General features: G+C 51.7%; 8 protein-coding genes across 8 annotated transcripts; 3 read left to right on the forward strand and 5 right to left on the reverse strand.

The window, feature by feature from the left end:
- Window positions 1–372: 372 nt before the first annotated feature.
- On the reverse strand, window positions 373–1,766 carry PV05_02652 (60S ribosomal protein L5). Its single transcript, XM_013463232.1, has 4 exons — window positions 1,679–1,766; window positions 1,561–1,621; window positions 1,447–1,510; window positions 373–1,392 (listed from the first exon to the last, which is right to left on the reverse strand). The coding sequence occupies exons 2-4, from the start codon at window positions 1,575–1,577 to the stop codon at window positions 571–573; spliced, it is 903 nt and encodes a 300-aa protein (XP_013318686.1). The 5' UTR covers window positions 1,578–1,621; window positions 1,679–1,766; the 3' UTR covers window positions 373–570.
- A 207-nt stretch (window positions 1,767–1,973) lies between these two features.
- Window positions 1,974–3,688, reverse strand: PV05_02653 (uncharacterized protein). The gene is made up of 3 exons (XM_013463233.1): window positions 3,447–3,688; window positions 3,004–3,385; window positions 1,974–2,958 (listed from the first exon to the last, which is right to left on the reverse strand). Exons 1-3 carry the CDS (start codon window positions 3,502–3,504, stop codon window positions 2,205–2,207), a joined length of 1,194 nt encoding a protein of 397 aa, XP_013318687.1. The 5' UTR covers window positions 3,505–3,688; the 3' UTR covers window positions 1,974–2,204.
- Window positions 3,689–4,113: 425 nt separating this feature from the next.
- PV05_02654 (uncharacterized protein) lies at window positions 4,114–8,612 on the reverse strand. The gene has a single exon (XM_013463234.1). The coding sequence runs from the start codon at window positions 7,670–7,672 to the stop codon at window positions 4,346–4,348; it is 3,327 nt and encodes a 1,108-aa protein (XP_013318688.1). The 5' UTR covers window positions 7,673–8,612; the 3' UTR covers window positions 4,114–4,345.
- A 4,965-nt stretch (window positions 8,613–13,577) lies between these two features.
- Window positions 13,578–16,589, reverse strand: PV05_02655 (uncharacterized protein). Its single transcript, XM_013463235.1, has one exon. The coding sequence runs from the start codon at window positions 16,410–16,412 to the stop codon at window positions 13,863–13,865; it is 2,550 nt and encodes an 849-aa protein (XP_013318689.1). The 5' UTR covers window positions 16,413–16,589; the 3' UTR covers window positions 13,578–13,862.
- A 250-nt stretch (window positions 16,590–16,839) lies between these two features.
- On the forward strand, window positions 16,840–18,049 carry PV05_02656 (uncharacterized protein). Its single transcript, XM_013463236.1, has 3 exons — window positions 16,840–17,319; window positions 17,368–17,454; window positions 17,506–18,049. The coding sequence occupies exons 1-3, from the start codon at window positions 17,258–17,260 to the stop codon at window positions 17,747–17,749; spliced, it is 393 nt and encodes a 130-aa protein (XP_013318690.1). The 5' UTR covers window positions 16,840–17,257; the 3' UTR covers window positions 17,750–18,049.
- Window positions 18,050–18,762: 713 nt separating this feature from the next.
- On the reverse strand, window positions 18,763–22,425 carry PV05_02657 (uncharacterized protein). The gene has a single exon (XM_013463237.1). It carries the CDS (start codon window positions 22,350–22,352, stop codon window positions 20,271–20,273), a length of 2,082 nt encoding a protein of 693 aa, XP_013318691.1. The 5' UTR covers window positions 22,353–22,425; the 3' UTR covers window positions 18,763–20,270.
- Window positions 18,772–20,124, forward strand: PV05_02658 (uncharacterized protein). Its single transcript, XM_013463238.1, has 2 exons — window positions 18,772–19,643; window positions 19,711–20,124. Exons 1-2 carry the CDS (start codon window positions 18,920–18,922, stop codon window positions 19,956–19,958), a joined length of 972 nt encoding a protein of 323 aa, XP_013318692.1. The 5' UTR covers window positions 18,772–18,919; the 3' UTR covers window positions 19,959–20,124.
- A 220-nt stretch (window positions 22,426–22,645) lies between the features above and the next one.
- Window positions 22,646–25,589, forward strand: PV05_02659 (uncharacterized protein). The gene is made up of 2 exons (XM_013463239.1): window positions 22,646–25,213; window positions 25,268–25,589. Exons 1-2 carry the CDS (start codon window positions 23,595–23,597, stop codon window positions 25,347–25,349), a joined length of 1,701 nt encoding a protein of 566 aa, XP_013318693.1. The 5' UTR covers window positions 22,646–23,594; the 3' UTR covers window positions 25,350–25,589.
- The last annotated feature ends 95 nt before the right edge of the window (window positions 25,590–25,684 follow it).

Below are 25,684 nucleotides of genomic sequence, written 5' to 3' on the forward strand. Positions count from 1 at the left end.
GGTGCCATCAACGACTAATTACAGTGCTTTGATCCAACCGGTTCTTTTTCAGCATCGAAAGAAGATCAGTCAGTCATGTGGGTGGCTTCAATATCCCTCCATCTTCGTGGCAATCATGCAATTATTATCCGATAAGCCCGCCTAGATACTTGTAACGGCGTTGGAATCTTCATTTGGATAAGATTCAGAGACTTATAAGCATTGACAATCTGGACTTTCAGATCGCCTAAGCCTACGCTTAGATATCATCTGCAGTACGAGATTGCTCGTAAACCCACCCGGATACAGTCATTGTGAGTGTGCTAGGTTACGATGGTAAGCAGCTTATGTCAGAGCCGCATCCCTGGTCACCAGAAACAGAAAATCTATTATCCCATTTGCAGGGCTCAGCGCTGGCAAAATGTTGTGACTCGTTGAACTTCATTGCATTTTGATTCATTCCCACATGCAATGACTAGGCATTCATTTTGCCGTGACTCTTGCGATGAGGAGTCTCTGTTCAAGCTACGCCGCAGAAACAATCATTCCGTAAATCTCTTGGAAAGACGTGTTGTGAGGTTCGGTCGATACTCACGAGGCAAGAGCAGCAATCTTCTCTTGGATACGCTTCTCCTTCTCCTCCTTGGACATCTTGGGGGTCTTGTGCTTCTTGCCTTCGGCCTTCCAGTACTCCTTGTCCTTCTTCTCGCCCTCATCCTCGTCCTTCTTGAATGGGTCTTCTCTGATAGCAGCGTGAGCTTCAGTGTACAGCTCTTCCAGACCATCAGCCTCGACGTCGTTCTCAATGTACTTGGTGAACTGCGACTTGTAGCGCTCCTCGTCATCGTCGGCAAGAGTCTCCATGTACTCAGCAACGTGACCACCAAAGATGTACTTGCGCAGAGTGTCGGCATCGAGCTCCTTGCTTTCTGGGTCGTAGCCAGGGAAACGCTTCTCGTTGTGGGGGATGAAGATACCGCCGTCAGAGGCACCCTTCATGGCACCAAAGACACGAGCACCAGTAGAGGTTCGGTGGAGACCCACGTCGAGGAAGCACTTGAATGGGCGACGCTCTTCGCCGTCAACCTCAGCGGCCTCGGTAAGCTTGTATTCACCATCTGCTTCTTCGACCCCAGTGAAGGCCTCATCGAGGTCGAGCTTCTTGAGAGCACGGCGAGCGAGCAGAAGACCGGTAGCGTAGGCGGCAGACCAGTTGGTCAGACCGTTCTGGATTCCATATCTCTTGAGCTCGTGCGAATAGGCAGCGCAGAAAACCTTGTCGCCAGAGAGTTCGGCAGTGACCAATTGGCAGATGATGTCTCGGTTGGTGAAACGGACGACGAGGCGATATTTGGGAGCGTTGTACTTGTTCTTGGCTTGAGCAATCAATCGCTTACGGGCATAGTAATCGGTCTAAAGCGCATGTCAGTCGCCTGAAGTGTGAACCGTATCCGAATTCTTTCTTACCTTTCCGGCCCGTCTGCGCTTGTACTTGGTCTGGAATCTGGAGAAGTAGGGAGAGTTCTTGACGCTGGAAATCGAGTCAGTAATGGCTTTCCATGGGATTTGGTTGCGACTCACAGTTTGGTGAACGGCATCGCGACGGCTTTCGATCAGGATTCCACCTGCGGCTCACTACAAACTTCTCGAATCAGCATCCTGCAGAAAGTACCGCAGAAACATGCAAGGATTCTCTCACATTTTGTCGAGAAGTAGGGACTGGCAAGTCCTAGATGGTTGTCGAGGTTGCTGTCTCGACTGGCGGAAACTGCAACTGTGGGCAAAAAGAGTGTGTGCGCCGAGGCAGGCGCCAAGATTGACGCTCAAGTACCGGAAGTTGAGAGGGTGGGGGACGTGGCACCCAGCGTGAAGGGCAAGCCTTGCCGGCTGACTAAGGACCAGTACTGTCACCCAACTGTGGTACGGAATATCACTCTTGTGGATTTGCTCTCACGACCTTGAACACATCCTGCAATTCTTGGCCAATGTTGTTCCAGGAATACATCTTATTGATGATCTATCTATAGTTAATTTATCTTTGCCCAAGCAGATTTTGGCTTCCATCAGTCATCATTTCGTCAGTCGTTTGATCATAGTTCCGTAAATCGTCGTTGTCACAAGAAGGAACATTGCGGGGGAGATGGTGAATCCCGGTCAAGCCCTTGATGCAGAGGGTCAAGGCCCCAGAGACTGTGTTTTCACCGGCCCGTGATATCGCTTGAACCTCACTTGGGTGATCTGGGACCAATCTTGTCCGTCGTCGTCCGTAGGAGAGTTGACAGAGCATTTCTGCTGTCCCAATTGCGAATTGTCCAAATTTCAACTACCTTGCCATTGACTGTCTTTGTGCTCGACTTCAATGGCTCCCCTAGAGCGGCTTCTTCTGCTTCGTTGAGCCAATCATTCCAGGCCGGAGTTCTGGGGGCCCATCCCGCTTCTTTCACCCAGTTGCTGGTCCCCGTGACCGCGATAGCCTTCCATAGTGCTTCGGTATATGTTGGCGAGTAGTTGTCGATCTTGGCGGTTCGTGGAGGAGTCCCACCATGGACCTCAATATGTTCGACTTCCAGTCGAGAAAGATCCCAATGTTGAGCAGGTGGCAAAGCAGCCCCTATCCAGTAGAAAATGTTGATAAGCATGTAGGCTCCTGCAAATGCTGTCTGGGTCTCGATCCTGGCATTGGCCAGTGAGATAACTCCACCCATGAGTAACAAGGTCGAAATCAATGAAAGACCTCTATATATAGCTGTGCTCGTAACCGCATAAATACAACGCTCGCTTGGATTGAAATACAAGTATCGTGCCGTTCGTTCCTCGCAGGATACCACAATAAAGGCTCCTTGAGGATATTTGATCACTACATCACCCGGAGGGGAATGAGGATCAGGCTTCGGATCGTTCGGGGTGGGCGACCATTTGTTCGCGATCCCGGTGACCGTGCTCAGGGAAGACAAGAGCGCTGTCGCCAACAAGGACATGCTGGAGAAGTCAGCAGAAGCTCATTGCACAGCATTGACGACCTACCCATCCTCGTAGTATATGGATAGGCCCAGCAATGCAGCACTCATGGCGAACCCCATGAACGCTAGCATGGCCAGAGGCCCAAAGCGTTTGATAGATGGACGATCTTTTTCGTTCTCCTTCACTCTCACACAGGTAACTGTATTAGGGGCAAGTTTATCCCCACGATGCAACGCATGGGCCACATGATGTATGTCTTCGCCGGTGTTGCCAGAATGAACCCCAATTACTTTTGCTCCAGATGTGGTCTCAAGCTTTTCCGGTCTCGAAGGTCTGATGAAGATCTGGGGGGCGGGGAGGAGACGAGGAAGGTAGATGAGGTAACTCAAGGTAACAACTTGAGCAACAGTCTCAACGGAACCTTCTCCAAGAATGGCAAGGAAACCTATACACAGGCGGTGGTCAGCATTCTGCTATTGCCACTGGAATCTCTTGTAAAGCCATACCAACGATGTCAAGCTGGAATCCGCTGTTGTTGGACGTGTACGAGTCAATGAACTTCATGTTGATCTCGCCGGCCGCAAAGACTTTGGTAGGTTGTATAGAATGCACGAAAGACGGTGAGGCAGTCTCAGACGTCAGCAGAATATCGCCCTAGCATCCTGCTCAAAATTGTCTCGACCGCGATCAGTCAGAAAGCCCTGCAGACCACAGAAAGAGAAACCAAGGTCAAGGCTGGTCGTTGGAGTGGCCGCCAGCACAAAATCCGACAGATGCCAGACTCGCTGCAGGCCAAGCTGATGAGCCTCCCCCGGAACTCGTGAAATGACAACTTTGACAAGTGCGGAGTCGGAGATGCTGCTGGATAAACATGCAGATTGAGGGAAATCGCAAGTCAGACATGGCGATTTTTGCGCCGAGTTGGCTCAGTACTTACCGAGTGGGTGAAGACTTCACCTGGACAAGGCCAACCGTACTCAGTCATCAAGCATACCTTATCATGGTTGTTGATTGTTCAGGACTGACCAGTAAACATAGCTGGCCTTCGTATATGTATCTATGCCTTCGACGACCTCGGTCATCACGTGGTGCAAGCTGAAGGCCGGAATGAATATATATAACATTCCTGGCCGCCGGACACAGAAACCGATTCATGAAATTGATCATATTCCACCAAGAAAACAGTCCTGCCATTTATATATAGTACATAGAAAAAGTCGCAGTAGTTATGACAAGTCCACCTCTTCTGACCAAACAGTGTTAGCACATGAAATAATGTCCGTTGCCAGACGGGATGATTCTAATCAATGTCATCACGGTCATATCTGCTTTTGGGTATCTCTTTCGAAAATCAAATGTCCCTCGCCTTCCGTTGATACAATTAATGCTTATGCATCAAGCAATCTCATGCTTTGGCAATCTTTTCTTCAATCTCACGGTTCAGCCTCGCTTGCCGGGCTGTTCGTTGGTCCTCAACACTCGAAGCTCGGTCTCTGCCGCGATCACCGGACAAGCCGCGCGAGAGGATTCCTCGGAACACGTTGGTCCTCGAGGGTCGTCCGTTGACGTCTTGCAGAGACCATGGCATCAGCTTGGATTCTTGCTTGACAATTTTGCAGAACAACGTGGAGAAGATGAACTCTTCGCCATGGCCATTGTAAAGGGGCAGATGTCTGTATCCTTTCTGTAGGCTGTCGAGTTTCGCTGTGAAGGCAGCGAGCTGTTTGACACCCTTACCGTTGTGTCGGCCGTCGTCCGAGTTGTAGACGATGAAGCGGACGAAGACCAGTTCCGGATACTTCGTCTCCAGAGACAGCTCAATGCTATCGCCAAATTGGGGGTTGAAGCCATTTCCAAAACAGATTTGTGTCTGTCGACGATATGGTGATCCAATGCCATGGTAGCCATTAGAGTAGGTCTCCTTACCACCGGTACCGTTTGCGATGCCTCGAGCTCTGTCCTCAGCACTAAACATCTGCACCTCGATAAAGGGGTTCAATGGCGTGTCCTTGCTCATGTTGGCTGGCCGAGGAAGTTGCTGAGCCGAGACGACCTGGACTGAGAACTTCATTTTGTATCGTGGCAGTTTGACACGATGCTCGAAGTCTCCGTACTTGGTTCGAGGCTTACGGAGGTATTCAGGCTTGAGCACGTAACCATATGCGTCCGTACCAGCGGCAAACATGGCTTGGTTCATCTGCATGTGTGCATCAAATGTCTGCCAGTTGAGAGCGACCATCTGAACACCTCGTCTCCAGAAGGTATTGGGATCGAAGTTGGAGGACTGAAAGCGAAGATTTTTTGGATAGACTCGACACATGTAGCGGAGGTTGTGGTCCTCGAACATGGCTTTGTCTTCGGCAGAATGGCAAAGCTCAATGGCCCGGTTCTCGTTGAGTGAGAAAATGTGGTTGTACTGATCAAACGCCAGATCTCGACCTTCGCGAAGGCTGTACCCTTTCATGTAAACTCCAAGAGCTGACAGAACAGGCCCGACCTTGCTCAATTTCGGAGGCGGCCTTTGGTTTTCTTGGTTCGAGGGAGAAGTAAACGCAACATCACTCTCTTCATCGGCGCTGCTTGCACTCGTCGCTGTCACAGATCTATCTGTTGGGGAATAGAGGGTCTCAGGCGGCGTGATCACGGCGGGGCTTGATACCGCCGTCAACGCATGAGCCAAGCTGGATGGCTGGATGCTGCGGTGGGGTGAGCTTGCACTGCGAGTGCGGCTGAGAGACGTGGTGCGGCGTGATGCCTCGAGATCGGCATGAAGCTCGGTGGATTTGACCTTGATCAGGTATTTGTGTTTGAGGTGTTCGGGTGAGGGCAATTTGGTTGTGAAACCAGGCAGAGGGTGAAGAAGCAGGCGATCGCCAAAGACAGAAGTCATAATATCTACCATCTTGGCTTGTTGCTCGGCGTCGCAGTGGACTTCCAGAGAGATGATAACAGGATATGGGCTGACATCGAAGGCGCACCTTTGAATGGCGTTGATGCAATCGGAGAAAAGGACAGAGCTGGTGCGCGTCCGGCCGTGTGTAACCCTCGGATTGCCATCTTGACCATTCCAGCAGTCAATCTCAATGCAACGGCAGCCATGACGTAGAGCGGTGATGTAGGCTTCCGCTGAAGAAGTTCCGTTGACTTGCCAGCCTGTCAAGTAGGTATTGTGAGAACTTGAAATGAAGTACTCGTTCAGGGGTCGATCGAAGTTGGGTATTGATTCTTGAGGTCTTGAGTAGACATGGCAGTCTTTGGACATCAGGAACGCAGCAAACGAGTTGACATCGATGAGATCTAGGTCATGCAGCTCTGGGTTGTTCGGAAACGATGTTGCCACCATATCATTTATCTTCTCTTCCCACTGAGCAGGTTCAGACAGGTCGGCAAGATTGATACCTTGAACCTCTTCAAGGAAAGAGACAAACTGGAATCGAGTGATTCCACGGGAATTGGCGTCTTTCAGATCATTGAAGATCTTCTTGATGTCACTTCTCTCACGGAGGCGTTTGAGAAACTCCTTGAATTGCTCGTATGTGAGACGTTTTGACTTGTCGACGTCCGAGGAGTTGAAGTGCTCTTCGAGCTCCTTCTCGGGAGCATGAATATGCAGCTTACGGCAGAGTGATTGAATGGCTGGTAAGTTAAGACCATGGACCTTGCAGCTTTCTGGTCGGCGGGCCATTTCACTCTCCCAATGAGCTCGCATGACGGATTCTCGTTCAGAGGAACGAACAGTCATCAACTCCTCACGGTGCTTTGCCAGGCTTTCCAAGGTGTCAAGCCACAGTTTGAGGTCAGCAGGGCAATGAGCCACCAGATGCAGCGTCTTGACCTGCTTTGAAGAGTCTGATGGCGCGTAGTTGACGGTGAAGCAAAGCTCGGAATCGACTGCTTCACCACGGAGCGCTTGCTGGTAGCTGGCAGCCTCTTCCCCACTCCGAATGCTTTTAATGTTATCTATGTGGAAGACTTTCATGGTAACAGCACCCTTCCACGAGACTCGAGATCCCTCGACGTCCAAGAAGAACAACTTTTCTTGTTTCTTGTTCTTGGTGATCTTGGTCAAAAGGCATCCTCCTACCAGGCGCTCCGGCACGCACGGAGCTTGGCCTTCGGGGCTGGTATCGAGGAGGGTGACTGGCTCGCTGGAGATACTCATGGTATCGAACAGACCCAGGCCTGAGTGAAGGTCCAGGGGTAAGGTGTCATATGACGGAGACTCGATCGAAGTGCCATTCACGAGGGCCGTCTTGCTGTCACTGCGGCGCCGGGTGATGGGTCCTGTGCTTTCATCTCGACGATTCTGCGTGGAGGACGCTTTTCTTCGTAGTATCTGCCGTGTAGAAGAGACACCGTCTTTGGCACTCTGGGATAGCTTGCGCATGAGGCCGACGGGCTTGATGCCCACAGACGGGTCTCTTTGCGGAGGCGAGGCATAGGCAGGAGATATGACAGACTCAGGCAGCTCAAGTGGCCCCGGATTGCCAAGATGGTGGTGGTATGTTTGAGAGACCAGTGGCGAGGACTGGAGAGAAGATATATGAGGACTAGGGGCAATTGAGGAGATACTGTTGGCGGAAGCCGGGGTAGCCGACAGCATCTGGGGTGTGAAGGCGGTATTGACGCGCTGAATGGAAGGCATCCGAGCCAGTGGACGCGGACGAGGCGAAGGAGAAGTGTCCCGACTTCGTAGAGCCCTGAGGGAGGGCGACGGCGAAGCGGAGATCATGACCTCCGCAAAGTTGATATCCCGGGAATTTGAGGTTATGAGGCACTGATCAAGATTGGAATTGGCGGTGAAAGAGACGAGTCCAGCTCTGTATATGGAACTTTGAGGACTTCATTCTTGTCTGGTGGGAATCGACACAGTTGGCGGTCCTGTACAGAATTGCTATGGCCTTGATCAGGCTCGGAAAGCAGCCATAGTGATGACTGGGTGCGCCAGATGTAGCGGAGGATCGGATCTGGTCTGGTGCAGCTGCAATGCAGGGAAGGTGTGGGAGGGAAGTACAACGCGTGCGTTTAGGCGGATGCGCAATGATGGGGTGCGTAAGGCGTTCGGCGCTGGCCGTGCAGAAGAAGACGCAGAAGGGCTGAACAGCGGCCGCAGGGGAGGTTTATGCAGTCAGACGATAGGCGACCGACCTGATGCAGTCGCAGAGCCTCGATGGGCTATGGTGTGATTTTTGGATGGCGCTTTCGTTCGCTGGTGGTGACGTTCGCAAGCAGCAAAACGACGGCGACTCGGACTCGAATTGGACAAAGGAAGGGACGAAACAGAAGCGATGCGGCTGTCTGCTCAAATGAACAAGGAGTTGGTGGATGTGTGCACAGCACAAACAAGTCCAAAGGTTGGCCTATTGGTGTCGGGAGAGGCGACGCAGTCGTATGCAGAATGTCGAGTGTGGGAATCGAGGGAGAGAAAACAATAGGACAAGGAAGTGAGTGGTCGAAGTGGGCAAGGATGTGGGAAAAGATGCGTCAGGACCGGTATTGCTTGCAGACAGACCGACCGACCAAGATGACACTGGCAGATGTCAATCAACAATGACCCCAGCACTGGATCACTTGCGTTGGATACTCGGTTTGTTGAAGATGGCCTGCTGTTGAGATGAGAATACGATGGTAGTGTTCTTCTTCTTCTCGAGAGTGACTGTGACTGTGCCTCCTTTGTGGTTCGCATTGAAAGGGAAAAGCCGGGCGATTTGCTCGTTGCTTTGGCCTTCCACTTCCACTGGAAAATTCGACAAAACCAAGCCCTAAACAGCCCTAAACAGCCCTAAAAAAGGCATATTTTATTGGGGCGAACACTGAACAGGGGTTGTGCCCATTAGTCTTGACCGGGTTTTGCTGGCTTCATGGCCTGGTGAGCCAAATCTTTCACGCCTGACAGCATCGTTATTATTCTGGGGCTCCTACACTCTAGAGTCCATGCACCTCCTCCATCCCTCGTATTCCTTGCTGCAAGCACTTTCTCCGGCCCTGAGCCCTGTCATTTCCATCCCTTCAGGCTTCCCTTTCCGCTCGCTGGCTTCGCCAATCCAAAACATCCTCGTCTCCCTTCGCTTCTCATCCACACACACACTCTCTCTCTCCCCGCAGAACCGAGATGTATCACGTCCGAAGCTGACGGAAATCTTGGTTTTGCCATCCCTTCTAGAAGAGCTTGGAATACATACACAGTCGCACAGTACACAATCACCCACAAAATGTCACGCACTATCGGCTCGAATTCCAGCCAGATTGAGCAATGTTGAGCTGACAGCATGATGCTTCTGCTGCAATCGATACCATGGCGTGCCAGAAACGGTCACTTGCGACATAGTAGCCTCGTAGTGACTTGTCAGAACTGCATGCTGCCAAATCCGTCTCTTCTCACGTCTGCTGACGGCTCATCTCACAAGAAATCTGCACATATCTGCAGCATGCCTCTCACGCACCGTGCCGTTCAGCTGCACTCTGACCTAATCGATTCTTCGAGCTGCATCTAATCAGAACAGGCCGCCCGCACCGAGGAGCTGGAGGAATTGGAATGAATTGCAGGAGCATGGCAAGTGGTCTCTGGGATGATAGCATACGTGGCCAACTTGATATCCAATGCTGCAGGCTGCATGGACGACAACTCGGCTCAAACCCCACGCCATTGATGACAACAAAGGCAACTCTCCGTCCAGATCGCAATCTTGTCCTACATACAATATGCAACAAGACAATTTTTATTTCGTGTTCATATCAGATCAGATGCCAACATGGACTGCTAGAAACTACGAGAACTCTGAAGTCATGAGAAACTCATCGAGTCTGACAAAAGGTTCCCACGGATTCCCTCCACACATGGTCACCGTCATCGCTGGCGGTACGTCAGACTGGGGCCCGCTTCGACCACTTCGACCGCTAACAACGGCCTTCTGCATTCTTGAAATGACCGGTATTATCCTGTATCAACTGACCCATCCCGTTGGATCCATCCTTTCCCAGGCATCCGGACTTTCTCTGTCAGTCGCTCTCGTGAGGTGGCCATGGGTGGCACAGCTGGATGGCCCAACTCCCAGGCACACCCGAGGCCATCCGTGCATAGCTCCTCCTGTCCAAACTTGGCGCAGAGTTAGTACGCGCACACTCTTCAGCTCCCGCTCAAGCGGTGGATTTTAAGCTACCGGCACTTTACTCCCACCCGTCTCCTCACGACGCGGCTTGTGGCTACTCGTACGAGATGGGATGACTCTTCGGCTGCTGAAGGATCTTTTTCTGGTCGGATCGAAGTCCCGAACGATTGATGAGACCTCCTTTCCCGTCTTTACAGTCTTGAGCCTTGAGCCTTTTTGCTACACACACCATCCAACCATCCTTCCTATTCGGACAAAATTTTGCTCCCTGTCGATCTCAAGTAAAGTTCTCCGCACAACTGGAGAATGAACGGTGAAGAGACGGTCAGTGGATCACTTCCTAGCTACCGTACCTGTTTCAGGAGTCAAACGGCGCCAGGCCGATAACCGGATCGTGGTGGAGCTTCTTGACGTCGTGAATGCATCGCTTAGCGGAAGGTCGGCCAATCTGAGTGACCGAGATAAGGAGAACAAGATGCACCCCGGATTTAAAGCCATGCATCACATCACATCCTTCGTTTGGTGCGACCAAAGCGATAAGCCTCGGCAGCCGGGGCGTTTTTCTGACGTGGCCGCGTGGGTACAACGATTTATTGGCTACCCAAGTGGCTTGAAATTTCACCGAAACGTTGATTACTCGTATGAGCTGGGCTGAAGACTGAAGTCGTCCGAAATTGTTTGTGAGAAACATCCTGGATGATTTGCCGCCCTCGTGATTGTTGCGGTCTGGGCTCGACGGAGGTTCAGTCTGTGCAGCGATGTTCAAAATACCGGCACAGCGCATTGGCACCCAATTGCAACCACGGTGGAGCGCTTCGAGTCCTTGATTTACAACCACTATCACACCGCCAGGAATGACTCCTTGCCGATCTACTGTTACTATTCGTTGCGCTCTTCGCAACCCTTGCCTCCTGAGTTGGCCATACTGTGGTCACGAGACACCAGCAAAACGACCTGGGAATTTGCCGGGGATGACTCCTCCCGTCAGCGAATCACAAGCCGTACCACAGGCAAAAGGATTCCTCGTTTCTGCACAACATACTGTGCCGGGAATACCTTGTTGTGTCTGCGCTGGCACGAGTCCCCCTTGTCGCAAACTAAGCGCCGTGGGATGTTACTGTACTCTCCCCAGCTTGATCCTCCACTTCAACGACCAGGTGACCCTCAACGGAGATGACCTCGGCCTTCTCAAGTCGTTGCATTGCTGTACAGGGATGATCGCAATCAGGAGAATTATTGACACCGACCTCGGATGCTCAGCAAGAATGCTTTGCAAGCTGAAGGCCGTGGGGGCGCCTCTCACAGAAACTCCTTTCTCTCACACAGTACATCCCTGGAGCTCGATTGTCCACGTGCTGCATCACCCACTTTCTTGGGGGAGAGTTTGCGTCGGTTTCCCGCTGTTCCCGTCACTAGAACAGGGCCAATTCTAATTAAAAAGTTGGTCGCCTTGCATACCGCAGCTCCCGAGTCATGTACTGTGGTACTCCTCGAATGAAATCAATGAACTTCCGTCCATCCGAACGTGAGCTTTCCATCAATGACGATCATCTGCATTTGCGGATTTGATGGCTGCTATTTCGAACTTGATGTCGTCTTGTCATCTTGTTGACGTGCGATTACTTGACACTCAACTGCAGTCAGACCTGCTGCTTGACCCTTGCAGTCCTGCAACTTGCGATAATAATCTATTCTTTAGATGTCACAAGAACATATCTTTTCCTGGTTAGTTATTCATCCGGACCCATTCTATTGCTGCAACTACTTCTTTAGGACGATTTGCGGTCCATCCCAATTCCAGAGCGTCGATGCGACAAGTTGACAGGCATATCGTCGGTAAGTCGTCCACCTCCATGGTGAAACCGTGGCACCGGCAGCTGCATGAGACAGTGGTGTGAATTGCTCCTCAGATCCATGAAACAAAGCAAGGGTCGCAGGGTCCATGAGATCACCAGGCAGTCCCTCTCGTCAATCGAAATAGCGGAGCCGAAGGTGATCTTAAATCTGCCAACCCCTGACAACCGCGCCGGTTCTGTTTAGGAGATCAGGGTCTCATCAACTGGAGCTTTCGGGGAATTACCAACTGCCCGGCGTCCGCTAGAAGTCGACGGCGTCAAGTTTGAGGAAACAAACAGCCTCAAAATAGATGTTCCAAGGCAGACTTGTCGAAAGGTCCCACTGTCTCAAGTGCTTCTCGAAGAGGGCAATATTGCTGCTTTGCAAAGGATGACTGAAGCACTCCTGTGCAACTTCCGCCTCCCTGTTCCGTTTCAGCCCTAAGTCGAGGATGGCATGGAATCCCAGCCTGACGTTCTGAACTTGTCTTTCCAGACACGCCAGAGACGCAGCGGTGTGGAGCATTCGTGTGGCCTTGTCGTGGTTCGCAAGAAAGCCGCGTAACACAAAAAGGCGACGACAACATTCGTGGGCAAACAATTAGGTGGTGACAACGACGCCCGACATACCTGCTGGTACCATCTTTGCTGCAGGTGGGCGTGAGGAGCTCGCCCTCACATTTGTGGATCGCATCAACCTGCAACAGCTTGAGGAGAGTCATTTCGAGGTCGACCTACAATCACGGAGACATGGGATGATACCTCGGACTCGCCTGCATCAACTTCCATCTGCTCACCAAGACTTCGGTCAACACCAGGCCAACCCTGCTGGGATATTCTGTGACTGCTCGTCTGGGTGCCCGACTCCGCTGAGGTTGGCATTCAGCTTATGCAACTAGCCTTCCAAGACATACTTTTTCTGTCTATTTTGCGAACTGCGAACCACAATGCATGTGCCTCAGTTTGGTAAATGTTGCCTCACTTCGACCCAATTGTGCAGAAACTTGCTTCATCCCTGGCATTTGGTTGCCTTTCGCAGGCAGCCCATCAACCTTGATGTAAGTGCGCTGACTGCACCCACCCGGATCGTCAATGAAGTTCATGCCCTCCTGAATTCGACGATCATCAAACCATCCATCGACCCGGCTACGTACTGGAGCTTTCAGCTGCCTCTTGCCAGCCCATTACCTTCAACCATGTACGTAAGTACTCTCTTGGCCACTTTTCCATCCGAGTCGCACGATGCAGGATGTCCCAGCTCCATGCACCTTCCCGCGCTGAGCGTCAGCTGCCAGATCTCGAGAACAGCCCAAGAATGCCAGCTTCAGCAGTACCAGGGTGTTCTCTCAGACCGACGGTCTTGGGAGAGATTTTCGTCCAGCCTCTTTCTCTTCTGTTACCCAACAGCTTCCTTCCCCTTCAACGAGTAATCAGCCACTGCTCAATACTGAAGCCGAAACACCCATTCTTACGAGCCTCGGGTGCATACATTCAGCGCATTGTCAAGAACTCCGCCATGTCTTGTACACTTCAGCCAATGCGCTCTTGAGTGCAGCAGGCCGAGCCCGGCTCGTCCCCGGATCTTGAGGACTTGAAGGACCTTGAAATGCAAGAGTTAGACTTGTTGTCCCCATAGGGTTTGATCTCTCCAAGGTAAAGAATGGAATGCACAGCATAGAAAAGGAGTATAGCATTGTGCAAGCAACGTGTCATCCCATGTTTCTAAGCATGTATACTCCGTAAAGGCGACAAAATTTACGACAAATAATCAGCCCTGCAATCCGTCTTCTTCTACGGGCGTCGTCTAACTCAGAGCATGAAATATATGTCACAATTGTCAACGCGCTGGCTCCTTTCAACAAACAGACTTCCGTCCAGCCATTGGCAAGATCATGCCCGAGTTCCCTAGGCATACAAAGTCTACACGCAGCCTTACTGCCTCAAAGAAATTCATGATCTATCCCCATCCATCCATCACTCATTCTGCGATCCTTCTCCTCTTCCTCGCCGTTCCCGTTGCAGGCACAGGCGTCGAAGCTGCCGCCGACTCCCCACCGCCATCATCCTCATTCAGCGCCGAGCTCACACTAGAATGCCTAACACTAGCACTCGCACTTCCCTGCGGATGCACGGCCTTGATACTAGATGCTGTCGCCGCATCTTCTCCACCCAGCCGTTCCAGTTCGACTTCTCGCCATTTCCGGATAGCAACCATGACATCGTCAAACATTTCTCGCGCGTCCGAGATGATGCCGCCCTCATCGGCCGGACTTCCTTCTTCACTCGAGCTCGTGCTTTCGGCGTCGTGGTCGACGTCTCCGGCCTGTTTCCTGGGCCGAAGGGACCTGCCAAAGCCTCTTTCCGATGTGGGTAAGGGGTTGAACATGATTGCATTGGCGAACATCCTCACCATTTCCTTCTCCAGTTGTGACGAGTTGACGATCCCTTTGGGCGGCAAAAGCTCTTCTGTCTTCTTCACCAAGTACATACCATTGCCCAGAGAACGTTCTCCGGTTTCGGGCCCTGGCGCATTTTTGGTGGGCGTCTCCTCTGTGGTCTTGTCCTCGGCCTCCAAAGCTTCAATGGCTGCCAAAGCTGCCCGTCCGCCCTTGGAAACCGCGGCTTTTATGCTCTTGAGGTCCTGTGGTCGGAAAATCAGGTCTTTGTAGCCAGGAGCATCACGTTCAGATAGTGGTTTGGCGAAAATCCCGGCCAATTTGTGCGAAGTAATGTCGTTGAGTAGAAGCTGAGCAGTCTTCGAGAAGTTCTTGGATACACTGACGAGCGTGGAGTCATGAGACGGCTGACGGCGCAATTGTACGCGAGCTGGAGATGGTAGTGGAGGCGTCACTGAGTCTCGAGCATGTGAGCGTTTCCGCTTCACAGCTGTCTGGGGCTGTTCATTCTTGGAGATCACCGTGGTCTTCCTAGGTCTCCCAGCCCGGCCAGTAGATTGTTGAGGTTCAGTATCAGACAGGATCGGTACAAGAGTACTAGGTGGTTCGGCCTTGATTTTCGAGGGTGGTCTACCCCTTTTCTTCTTTTCCATAGGAGTCTCTGATATGAAAGACGCAATGGACTGCGATCTTGAATCACCAACGCCAGGAGTAGCACTGGCGCCTTGTCTTCCTCTTGCCTCTTGTGCAGAAAGCAAGTGTTCATTCTTCTCTGTAGGTTTTCTGGCCTTTGTGGAACGCGACGGTGACTCTGTGTCGGAGATTGGACTGACGTCTCTCTTGCTTGGACGGATAGGACTGAGTTTGCGCAGAGTACTCGCAGATTCTCCCCGTCGCTTCCAAGGAGTCGAGGACCTACCCCTAAGTGGCTGAGTGGATGCGCTTCGGGGAATGGGTGTGACGTTGGCGGAACCAGGACCATAATATGGTTGAGGATGCCATACTTGAGCATGAGGCTGGCCAGCCCAGTGAACTGGTGCACTCTGAGGATAGTGCTGGAATTGTGGAGCTTGGGGCGTATGGTACGGGTAGAATTGATTCGGATACGGTGGAGGGGGATAATGCTGTGGAGGATGAGGCCAAGGTTGTTGGTATCCTTGATACGCCGCAAACTGCTGTTGTTGCATAGGAACCGGAGATCCTCTGCCTTGACCAGACGGTGAGCGTCTAGATCCTGGATACTCCACAGGCGGAGGCATATGAGTTTGCGCATGCGAAACCATTTGCATTGGGTGTGCTTGAGGTGGATATGGTTGACTATTAGGTACATACTCCTGCCGCTGAGGTGATGGTCGTTGATACGTGCCTGGTGAAGGCTGAGGATGCCTCGGAGCTTGAGTGGGCTTGGACTGAACAGGCTCTGCAGACACCCTCGATGAGGGAGCGCTCGGGGTCGCTGGAGAAGCTACCACAGGTTGAGGTTGAGCTGGGTGGACAGCTGTTGGTGACGACCTCGATTCTTTCAATGGTTCGGCTTTCTGCTCTGCACGACTGGCATCCAAGCTGGCCTGTAATTGCGCAGCTGCCGCATCCGGACTGGTTTGAGCCTCTGCGGTCTTGGGCGCAGCATCTTTTGATCGTGGTGTTGGTTTCGTTTCCTCCGAAGTCGTCTGCTGCCGCTGCTCATCCTCATCCTTCTTCTCTAGATCGGCAATTTCAGCTTCGATCTTGATATAGGACTCCTCTTCCAGTCGAATTTCTTTGATTGTTTGTTCTCTGAACGTCGCATATAGGTTGTCTACCACCGCCTTTAATAATTTTCCTGTGACATTTTGACCATCTTCCGAGGGAGCAGGTGAAGTTGAAAGCTTTCGTTTGCGCGGGTTGCCATCTTCGCCATTGACCAAAGGAGTGTCCGCCGTCTTCTCTTCTATCACCAACTCTTGGTATAACCCTTGTAGGGCAGCCGCAGTCAATCTATTCGGGTCGTAAGTCTGGTTGTCACGGATGAGCTGGTTCGCATTCAGGGATTTTGCGATTTCCTCGAAAGCAGATGTGTCGGCACCATAATGGGCGACAGATTGGCAAAAAGCGAGAGTCTCGTAGGATGTATAGGCGTTTAACGAAGGCATCCCATCGTCGCGAAAGATCTAGGAGAGGTCACCGTCGCCGCCGCCGTCACCGGTGTGCAACGATGCCTTGTCACAAGAGCGACCCGACGGTTTTGATCGACTAGAGATCAGAAACGCGTCGATCTAGGTTCGTGACGCGATGAGTGGCCGGGGAGACGAGATGATTGTAGACTGTTGTGACCCGAAATTTGATGGGTGCTAAGTTACTTGAAAAAATTTGGCCAAACTTGCCAGTTCCGGGCACAGCTGTGAGTATGATGGGGATGGAGGTTTAGAGGGTTTACTAGGAGTGACTAGGGCAAAAGCGAGGAATTGCGGGCAGCGATAGACGAGATTTCCAGGCCATCAAACTGACCATTCGGGCTTGGATTCGAGGGCCGATTATTTCGCTTTACAGACACAGGAAATCCACCTCCTTTGTCCTTTGGTCCATTTTGGTGTGTTTGGTCCATGATGGTGCCTTCAATCTCATCTGGTGCTGCTGGAGTCTTGAGGTCAACGATCTGCAAGCATGCCAGCCCCAGTCAGCCTACTGCAAGCCTACACCCAGCCTTTATGCCCCCTTTTCTCGCTAAGTTGCTGGGCGCATACCGGACCATTACTCGTCCTTATCCTGGCACTCGTAGCGCCTGCGCCTGGAGGTGAGAGGGCAACCCCATGATACATACATAGCACCTGCCTGTCATCGTCGCAGTCTGCCTGAATGCTTGGAAGTGATTCACTTGACTCGGTGATCAAGGTCAACTGACTCACAAGGCGTCTTCTGTCTGCATGACTACACACGCATCGCCCGTGCCATCTTTATCTTGCACTTTGACGTTGCTTCGTTGACCTACACCGCCAAAATGGATGCGACGAACGAAAGAAACCCTGACGCCGGCTTCAAGTCCAAGGGAAGACCTCAGTCGTAAGAGCCTTGCTTCTGGTCCAGAATATTTCACTCACATAGAGTCAGAACACTTGCTCGCGATTTCTCAGCCGCGTTGGACGAAATGTTCAAGTTAAACGGCGTGGGTGCTCTCGAGGAGGCTGTTGTCCAGAAGTGAGCCACTCCCCGTCCTCTCAACCGACCAACAATTGACGCAAGAATCAGAAAGGATACTGTCCAATCTCAGCAATATCAGCTGGAAGACCTCGAGACAAAATTACGTGAGGCAGACGAAAGATTGAAGCAGCTTGAAGCCAAACACCATCGGACCCAAAGCGAGATGAAGTTTGTTGGCCGCCAGAGACAACCGGTGTCATCCCTCTTCAATGCAGACGACGAAGACAGCAGCGGCGACAGTGACGCTCATGGAAGGTCGTCGCCTCAGGATGAAAGAGCCAGACAACATTGACGATAAATATGGCATCGAACATTCAGAATCATGGGCATGCGATTGGTATTGGAGCTTCTTTGGTTATTCGTATATACCCTTTTGGCATGAACAACAGGCGTTTGGTGACGGCACGATGGTAGCCAGGAGCTTTTCGTTCGAGATACACCGGGAGCTTTGGATGAGGAACACAAATTGATCAACGCTTCCTAGAGCATCCGTACACTCTTTCTCTCGACCTAATGATAATTCCTCGCAATCTTCTCGTCCTCTCGCAAACATCTTTCAAGCAAGGACAGCTGGCATGGAAGATTCCTCTCAAACCCTACGCTGGCGGCAATGGCATAGTGACTCACGCTCTTAGAGACAGCGGCATGCAGGCTACAAGGCAAATGATGCCTCGATGGGCGGAAGTTCTCCCGTTGGCCTTGGAGATCAACCAGTAGACAAATCTGTCCGACACATGCTCGGTGACATTTTCCTTGTCCACAATCAGGCCAGGCAGATATGCTTACCAAAGCATCTATGCATACGCGCTGTCAACGATCCTCGGCTGGAAAGATAGTAGACCACGATCGGGAAAAGCTTATACAATCAAGCATTTCGATCTGAATCTGCCGTACAGGCACCAAAGGATCTGTCGACTCGGAGGCCCTCCGGACGCTGAGTCACTCTCCTGCGTGTTGACTGGGGTAAAGCCGTGCCGTGTCTGCATAGATTGGAACCTCCTATCGAACTTGTGATACGGCGAGACCCATTTCGTGCGAATAGGTGCCAGCCGGGAACACTGCTACTCTCAGCTAGGATCATATTACTGCACCTCCAGGACTTACAGCGATTCCACCTCCATACTCCTCCAACCGTGTCTAACTGACTAGGCTCGAGCTTTGTATGGGCGATAGAGACAGGAGAATGAAGCGTCTGGAGAAGATCGAGAGAGCTTACTAAAACAGAGCTGCCCAGCTTTCACGGAGGTTCCGAGCTCGAAGAGGCATTGCAGCCTGACGGTACAATTGTAGCAATTGAGACCTGGACAGGAAGGCAGGGGGAGTGGAATTGTCTATATAAACCGAGCACAAGACAGAGTTTCTGAGGAGAAGGCCACCCGCAAAGAACAATATCACAGTACTCTTCCACAACACCATCTTACGGACACCCGACACACCAACCATACCAACAAATCACCTCAAGATGTCAATGAAAGCAGCCGTCATCCACGAGGCCGGTGGCCCTGAGGTGCTCAAGATCGAAACCCTCCCCATCCCAGACCCCAAGAACGACGAGGTCCTCGTCCGCGTCAAAGCATTCGGGCTCAACCGTTCCGAGATGTTCACCCGGCAAGGCCATTCTCCCGGTGTCCAGTTCCCGCGCGTTTTGGGCATCGAGGCCGCCGGAGTTGTTGCCAAATGTCCTGGCGGCCAGTTCAAGGAGGGCCAGAAAGTGGCGACAGCCATGGGCGGTATGGGGCGCGATTTCAATGGCGGGTACGCAGAGTACACCTGTGTCAAGGCTGCGAACACACAAGCCCTTGAGACGAACCTGGACTGGTCCATCATTGGCGCGGTTCCGGAGATGTTGCAAACAGCGTATGGATCGCTTTTCAAAGCGTTGAAGCTTGAAGCCAGTGACCGTCTGCTTGTGCGCGGAGGAACCACATCCGTCGGTCTCGCGGCGGCCGCAATTGCGAAGAACTACGGCTGTTTTGTTGCTGGGACGACTCGTAGCTCGTCCGGCCCAAGTGCAGAGGTCATGCGCAAGAGCGGTGTCGACCAGATCCTCGTCGACGATGGGAATGTTGCCGCGCAGGTGGGCGACACATTCGACAAGGTCCTTGAGTTGATCGGGACGCTCACCCTTGCGGACTCGCTGAAATGCATCAAGGAAGGAGGCATTGTCTGCGTGACAGGCATCGTCGGTAAGTATTGTCCTGTCCAATTCGATCGTACCATTGCGAGACAGATGCTGACGAACCCATGCTGCAGGAAACAAGTGGACTATGGACAACTTCGCCCCAATGGACACGATCGGTTCGGCCAAGTATCTTACCGCATACTCTGGTGGTCCAACCGAGTTCATGGACACTCCGCTGAACGATTTGCTCAAGCAGATCGAGGCCGGCACTATGCACGTTCAGATCGGCAAGGTCTTCAAGTTGGATGAGATTGTCCAGGCTCATGAGACTCAGGAGAAGAATACTGCCCGTGGCAAGATCGTCGTCTTGACTGAATAAGCTGCAGAAGAGGAAACAGCAGACAAGTAGGCAGATACAGGCTAGGGACGGTCCTTTGGAGAGGCTGCGAAGAGAAGCAGCAAAAGTTGCCAATAACCGAGACAAGTTGGATCACACTCTTTGGATATCTCCATAGCAGATGCTTGCAGCATATACGAATCGCAAGTGTACGTGACAAAATCTCGGCAAGGCTGAACTGTTCCTGATCAACCGGGCAGAATGACCCTGGCTTCTTTGCTCTTGCGTCCATGCAGCATCAACCAAGGTCGATGAGTTGCAATTCAAGCACCAAATGCCGCATTCGTTACTTCTTCACGTCCCTTTGGCAGCTGCAGCTGCAGCTCGTTGAGCCAACTTTGCCCTTTTCTTTGCTCCTTTCATCGGTTTTCGTGGACGAGCGCTGCGTACCGCGTTCCGTGGCTTCCCTGTATGCCAAGTCTGCCATACATCCAAACATTCTCTTTGACCGATAGATTTCCCTCCGGGAGTGAATATTTCGACTTGAGGAAAATTCGATGATGCTTCGCCATTGCTATCCGAAAGGGGCGAGTTGAAAGGCACAAATCCAGTGCTTTCGATAGAGATCTGTTCAGAAGTTGGCACAGCCGGCTCTACCGTGTCCTCTTTCGCAGGCTCCTCTTGAGCTGAAGGAGGCTGAGAATTGATCCGACTCTTCCTGACCTGGCACACGAGCTCGACCCAACCAACGCCCTCGATAAGAATGTCAGTCGCGTAGACTTGAAAGGGTAGCTTTGCAGGATCAACACCAGCTCTGATCATAGAACCAGCCCTGGACTTTGTCACATCCGTCTTCAGTGAGAACCTGCCAGCCGATGCCATCTCCACCCCTGCACCTTCTGCCAGGATCGACTCAATCCCACTTTCGCGCTGTTGCAACTGTGTACCTAGTGCCTTCTCGGTTGATGTGACGTGTGCTTTGAGTGGGACAAATGGATAGGCCATCACAATAGTGCTGGGATCATTCTCATCCAAAAAGGGCGTGATGCGGACGAGGCCCCCACCGAGAAGCAAAGACTGATCAGGCTTGATGTTGTATTGCGTCACAGTCTCACGGTGTTCCATGATCAGCTCCAGCTTGTGCTTAGGTTGAACATACTTTTCGAGCCCACCACGTTCCAAGCCTGGCAAATCGATCAACTCCCCTTTGTTGTTGCCAAATGGAAGTCGTATGGGTGACGCGGTCGTTCCGGGTAGGCTGGAGACCAGAGGCATAACCGGGAAAGGTACTTCCGGCTGTGGTGGAGGTAAAAGGCTGTTTTCTGGCAAGAAGTCGTTCTTAGCAGGCAGTGCTTCTGCTGCTTGCTGGCGCTGTAGTTCCTCATAATCGGGGGCCTGCTCGGTCGACCCTTTGGGAAACAGTACTTCGAAGAGGTTCGACTTTCCCACGTTAAATTTCCCAACCAGCCAGTTGCCGCCACCTCGTTCTCGGATATCCTCCTTGATCTCCTTCGACCACCATCCTCGTTTCGAAGAGACGAGGTGGACATTACCCAGTCTCTGATTTTGTCCAGCTCTACCCAATGCGCTTCGAAGGATGGAGAGGAATTTGGGCATCATGCGGTCCACCATTTCCTTGGACGGGCCAAGCAAGTCCGACCGGGTAATGATGAACGACAACGCAGGCTTGTGAGAAAATGAATGCTGAGACCGACGGTTTTGACTTCGAGGTTTTGCCAAAGATAGCTTCTTGGATAACGATGGAATGAGAGACATCGGGAAGTCTGCCGCGTCCATGACATGGTAGACATGGTTTCTGGAAAAGGGAGATTCAGCGATCGAGTCTGCAATATCTTCAATCGAAGGATGAGCAATAGGGGTCCCGCGAGCCTCGTGGATCAAATTATGGCAGCGGTCGCATACAGGAGGCAGTAGCGCATGGTGGATTTCAGGGACTTGATCTTCATTCTGCCGTCGTTCTGCGTCCTCGCTGCTAGACTCAATGCCATCTTCTGCCACTGTAGTTCCACTTTCTTGCCCTTTAGACGGGGCCTCTGGGTCAGGGCTCCGCAGATACGTCTTCACATTCTTTCTTGACCGTGTGTAGTAGCCCGCGTCTCCAGGATCAACTTCTTGGGTCAAGGCACCGCAGCCGGGGCACGAGACTGGAAGCCTCTTGGGTATGGTAACAACGCTTCTCGGAGGAGTTGGTTGTGAATTCAAGGTAATCGAAACTCTTGTCTGCACATCTTCGGGCAGAAAGTCATACGACGAAGGTGTAGACCTCGGGTAATTGGGAGGCTCAGTGACCAGGTTGCGACGAGTGCAGGGCACGCATTTGGAGAGGATGAGTCTTGGGTTCTGGCGTGCAGTTCTTCCTAGGGACAAAAACCGGTTAAATCGATGTGCACTTCTCATGAAACAATGCATGCGCATGAAGAAGCCTGTTTAAAGAAGAGGACAATCGCGCAGAAGAAAAGGCATTTGCCGTTGTGAGTGGCTGTGATCGGGGAGGAAATTCTGGAAGATATTCGACAACTTTTTTGGGCAAGACCGACGTTGTAAAGACTCAGTTTCGGAGGTCAACACCCATTGGTAAGCGGCAGTGTGTGAGTGTACACGGACGGATATTATTCTGTCTGACCGTCACGCTTTCTCTTCGTGATAGAACTGGCCAGAACTGGCACAACTCCTCTGTGTCTTCTCCATTTGGCTGATCTCAGCCAAAATCTTTCTCCAGGTTAGCAATATCATAGTAGTATTCCTTTCAAACTGTGGCTACACATGGCAAGTGACTTACAAGACTTCTGCGACTATTTGCTTATGGCAAGGCCAATCCATTTTGTTCTTGGACCATCTGACAACTTGGCCAAACAAACCTCGCTGCTCTTTTCGTTCGAAATTTCCTCTTCCATCATCTCGCTCACTTTGATCCCGCCGTGAGCATTGATGACAAAACACTACACAGCTCCTCCATTTGCCTTAGGTGTCAGCAAAAGAGTATTGAAGGATCCCTCCACGGATTCGAGTTCTGGCAACGTTGCAGTTTCAGCTTATGGTGCTGTTGTCGCGGCAGGACTTGTTACCAAGCGACAGGTCACCTATACAGAATCGTCAAAGACGATCTGAAAACTTCCAAGCTAAGGCTTCGGGCCTTTCTGACACTCGTCCAGGACCGATCTATGTGGAGGCTAGTTGAGAGCAGCTCTTTGTTGATTCGAGATCCATCCTTGATGAGGTAAACAATGTGTCACGGCCAATTCACTTACGACGACTTGATGGGGTTGCCGAGACTCAAGGTGATCAGCCCGTAAAGATGATGGAGTTGAGAACCAAAATACCCTCACCCACGTCTGCCGCGGCCCTCAAGATGTCTTTTTGGTAGTATATTTGCGTGGACTGACTGCTAAGCTGTGCTGGATGCACGTACAAACCAGGGATGTGTCAGCACAGGGCCACTTCGTCCAACAAAGCCTTTGCTATTCTACTCAGATTTGGAAACAGCTTGTCAAGGATTACTTGTCAGCTGATGGCCTGTCTATATAAAGGTGAATGTATATTGAAACGTGGATGACTTCTTCAGCAAGGCACAGTTCACAAGGAACATCCTCTTTACCGTGACCGCAATTCTTCGTCCTGATTAGGGCTGCCCAAGTCCGGACCCTGCCAAGGTTAACAATGACAGACAAATACGACTTCGTCGTTGTCGGAGCAGGTGCAGCAGGGGCTATACTTGCATGGCGGTTGGCATACAGCAAGCAGAGACCGTCCGTGCTGTTGGTAGAAGCTGGTGGCAAGAATGATTCTAAGGACATTCGTGTGGATGCCGAGAGATGGCTGCACCGTATGAATCCGGGACAAAACTGGGGGTACAAGACTGTCCCAATCAAAGGATTCGACGGGAGCATCATCGACTACGATCGAGGCAAAGGTTTGGGAGGCAGTACTTCAATCAACTTCTGCTGCTGGACAATTGGTCCCAGCGAGGATCATGATGAAATAGCCCGCATTGTTGGCGACGATGAATGGAAATGGACCAACGCTCAAAAACGATACAAACGGATCGAGACGTTTCATTTCGCACCACCAGATGTGCCAGACGGCGTCCAAAAGTACCTCAATCCAAGGACAGAGGACCATGGCCATAATGGACCCATCCACACTGGCTTTCCAAGGATCTGGGAGCCTTCTGTCAAGGATTTGATCGATATCTGGGTTGAGAACGGCGCAAAACTCAATCCGGACCACAATGATGGTGATCCTACGGGCCTCGCCATGTGCGCTTCAACCGCATACAATGGGGTCAGATCAACTTCTGCCGATGCCCTGGTCGGAGCACCCAGCAATCTCCATGTCCTTACAGACACTGAAGTGTCACGTGTTGTATTTGACGGCACGAAGGCGACAGGGATCGAGACCTTCTCCGGTCGGACCATTCATGCCGAAAAGGAAATCATCCTCTCCTGTGGCAGTCTTGATACACCCAGAATTCTGATGCACTCGGGCATCGGTCCCGAGGATCAGCTAACCAGATACAATATTCCCATAGTGAAGGCCAACAACAACGTTGGACAACATCTGAAAGACCATCATCATGTGGTGTTGAGTTTTGACAGGGCAGACCATACTTCACAGCGGCAGAGATTCTACCGGAACAAGGAGCTACAGGCGGCAGCCCGAGCACAGTGGCAGAAGGACGGCACAGGTCCGCTTGCCGAGCTCGCTTGTGCCATGGGAATAGCGTTCGAGAAGCTGCAATCATTATACGACTCTCCTGAATTTCAGCAACTGTCGCAGACACAGCAAGAATATCTCAAGAAGCCAACCGTGCCGCACTATGAGTTTGTTCTCAACGGCGCTCACCTGCCTCATTTCATCGACCCGGAGAATGCAGCGGCGGGCACATCAATCTTCGTTTTCCTCCTCAACATGCAGTCGAGTGGATCAGCTGTGTTGCAGTCCTCCGACCCTAAAACGCCTCTGCTATTCGACTGCAACTACTTTTCTCATCCCTACGACAAACGCGTTGCGATTGAGGCAACGCGTGAGGTCCTGAAAGTGGTCAAGAGCCAGCAATTTAGCAAGGACACGATCGCGGTGACCACCGCACCCAAGAGTGATTCAGAAAAGGACATTCTGGACTTTTGGAAGAAAACGTCCAGCAGTACATGGCATATGATGGGGACATGCAGAATGGGAGAGGACGACAGCCAAGCAGTGGTTGACAAAGATTTCAAGGTCTTTGGCGTCCAACAGCTTCGGATCGCAGACATGAGCGTCATTCCAATGGTAATCAAGTAAGTACAGAGCGTTCTATTTCGATACTAGCCCTGGCTAACATCTTTACCTAGCTGTCATACTCAGACCACCGCGTATCTTGCAGGTCTTACAGCCGGTGACAAGCTTGTTGCTGAATATGGCCTCGATGACTGAGAACCCGATGCTTATCCACAGCCATTGCCTCGATTGTGTCTAGCAGCGTAGCATGTTTCATCCCAAGATCAAGATGGTGGAGCTGTGAGAGGGAAAGGTCTTTGCACGGTCGTGAAGGAACATGAAGGTTTTATCTGGCTAACAGAGTAGTGGAACGATTGTGTACCTTAACCATCTGGCGAGCACCATAAATAGACGGTTAGCAGACCTTTTGGACGAGTACGAGCTCGTACTGGCAAGATCTTGAAGGACTGTGGCATCATCATGTTTCCACCCGGGGCCACCTGTGGATGCCCCTAACTTGGGCTCACTAGGCCTCGCATTAAGCAAAACGA

This window comes from Exophiala xenobiotica (genome assembly GCF_000835505.1).
Source record: "Exophiala xenobiotica strain CBS 118157 unplaced genomic scaffold supercont1.2, whole genome shotgun sequence".
NCBI classification, from domain to species: domain Eukaryota; kingdom Fungi; phylum Ascomycota; class Eurotiomycetes; order Chaetothyriales; family Herpotrichiellaceae; genus Exophiala; species Exophiala xenobiotica.

Bases quoted from the DNA above. Each gene is read 5' to 3' on its own strand.
- PV05_02652 (XM_013463232.1), bottom strand. The intron at 1,393-1,446 runs GTAAGAAAGAAT...CATGCGCTTTAG, and splicing joins AGCGCAGACGGGCCGGAAAG to ACCGATTACTATGCCCGTAA.
- PV05_02657 (XM_013463237.1), bottom strand. From the start codon at position 22,352: ATGCGCATGCATTGTTTCATGAGAAGTGCACATCGATTTAACCGGTTT.
- PV05_02658 (XM_013463238.1), top strand. From the start codon at position 18,920: ATGTCAATGAAAGCAGCCGTCATCCACGAGGCCGGTGGCCCTGAGGTG. The intron at 19,644-19,710 runs GTAAGTATTGTC...CCCATGCTGCAG, and splicing joins CTGCGTGACAGGCATCGTCG to GAAACAAGTGGACTATGGAC.
- PV05_02654 (XM_013463234.1), bottom strand. From the start codon at position 7,672: ATGATCTCCGCTTCGCCGTCGCCCTCCCTCAGGGCTCTACGAAGTCGG.
- PV05_02656 (XM_013463236.1), top strand. From the start codon at position 17,258: ATGGATGCGACGAACGAAAGAAACCCTGACGCCGGCTTCAAGTCCAAG. The intron at 17,320-17,367 runs GTAAGAGCCTTG...ACATAGAGTCAG, and splicing joins TCCAAGGGAAGACCTCAGTC to AACACTTGCTCGCGATTTCT. The intron at 17,455-17,505 runs GTGAGCCACTCC...CGCAAGAATCAG, and splicing joins GAGGAGGCTGTTGTCCAGAA to AAAGGATACTGTCCAATCTC.
- PV05_02653 (XM_013463233.1), bottom strand. From the start codon at position 3,504: ATGAAGTTCATTGACTCGTACACGTCCAACAACAGCGGATTCCAGCTT. The intron at 3,386-3,446 runs GTATGGCTTTAC...GCCTGTGTATAG, and splicing joins ATTCCAGCTTGACATCGTTG to GTTTCCTTGCCATTCTTGGA. The intron at 2,959-3,003 runs GTAGGTCGTCAA...TGACTTCTCCAG, and splicing joins TCCATATACTACGAGGATGG to CATGTCCTTGTTGGCGACAG.
- PV05_02655 (XM_013463235.1), bottom strand. From the start codon at position 16,412: ATGCCTTCGTTAAACGCCTATACATCCTACGAGACTCTCGCTTTTTGC.
- PV05_02659 (XM_013463239.1), top strand. From the start codon at position 23,595: ATGACAGACAAATACGACTTCGTCGTTGTCGGAGCAGGTGCAGCAGGG. The intron at 25,214-25,267 runs GTAAGTACAGAG...ATCTTTACCTAG, and splicing joins GTCATTCCAATGGTAATCAA to CTGTCATACTCAGACCACCG.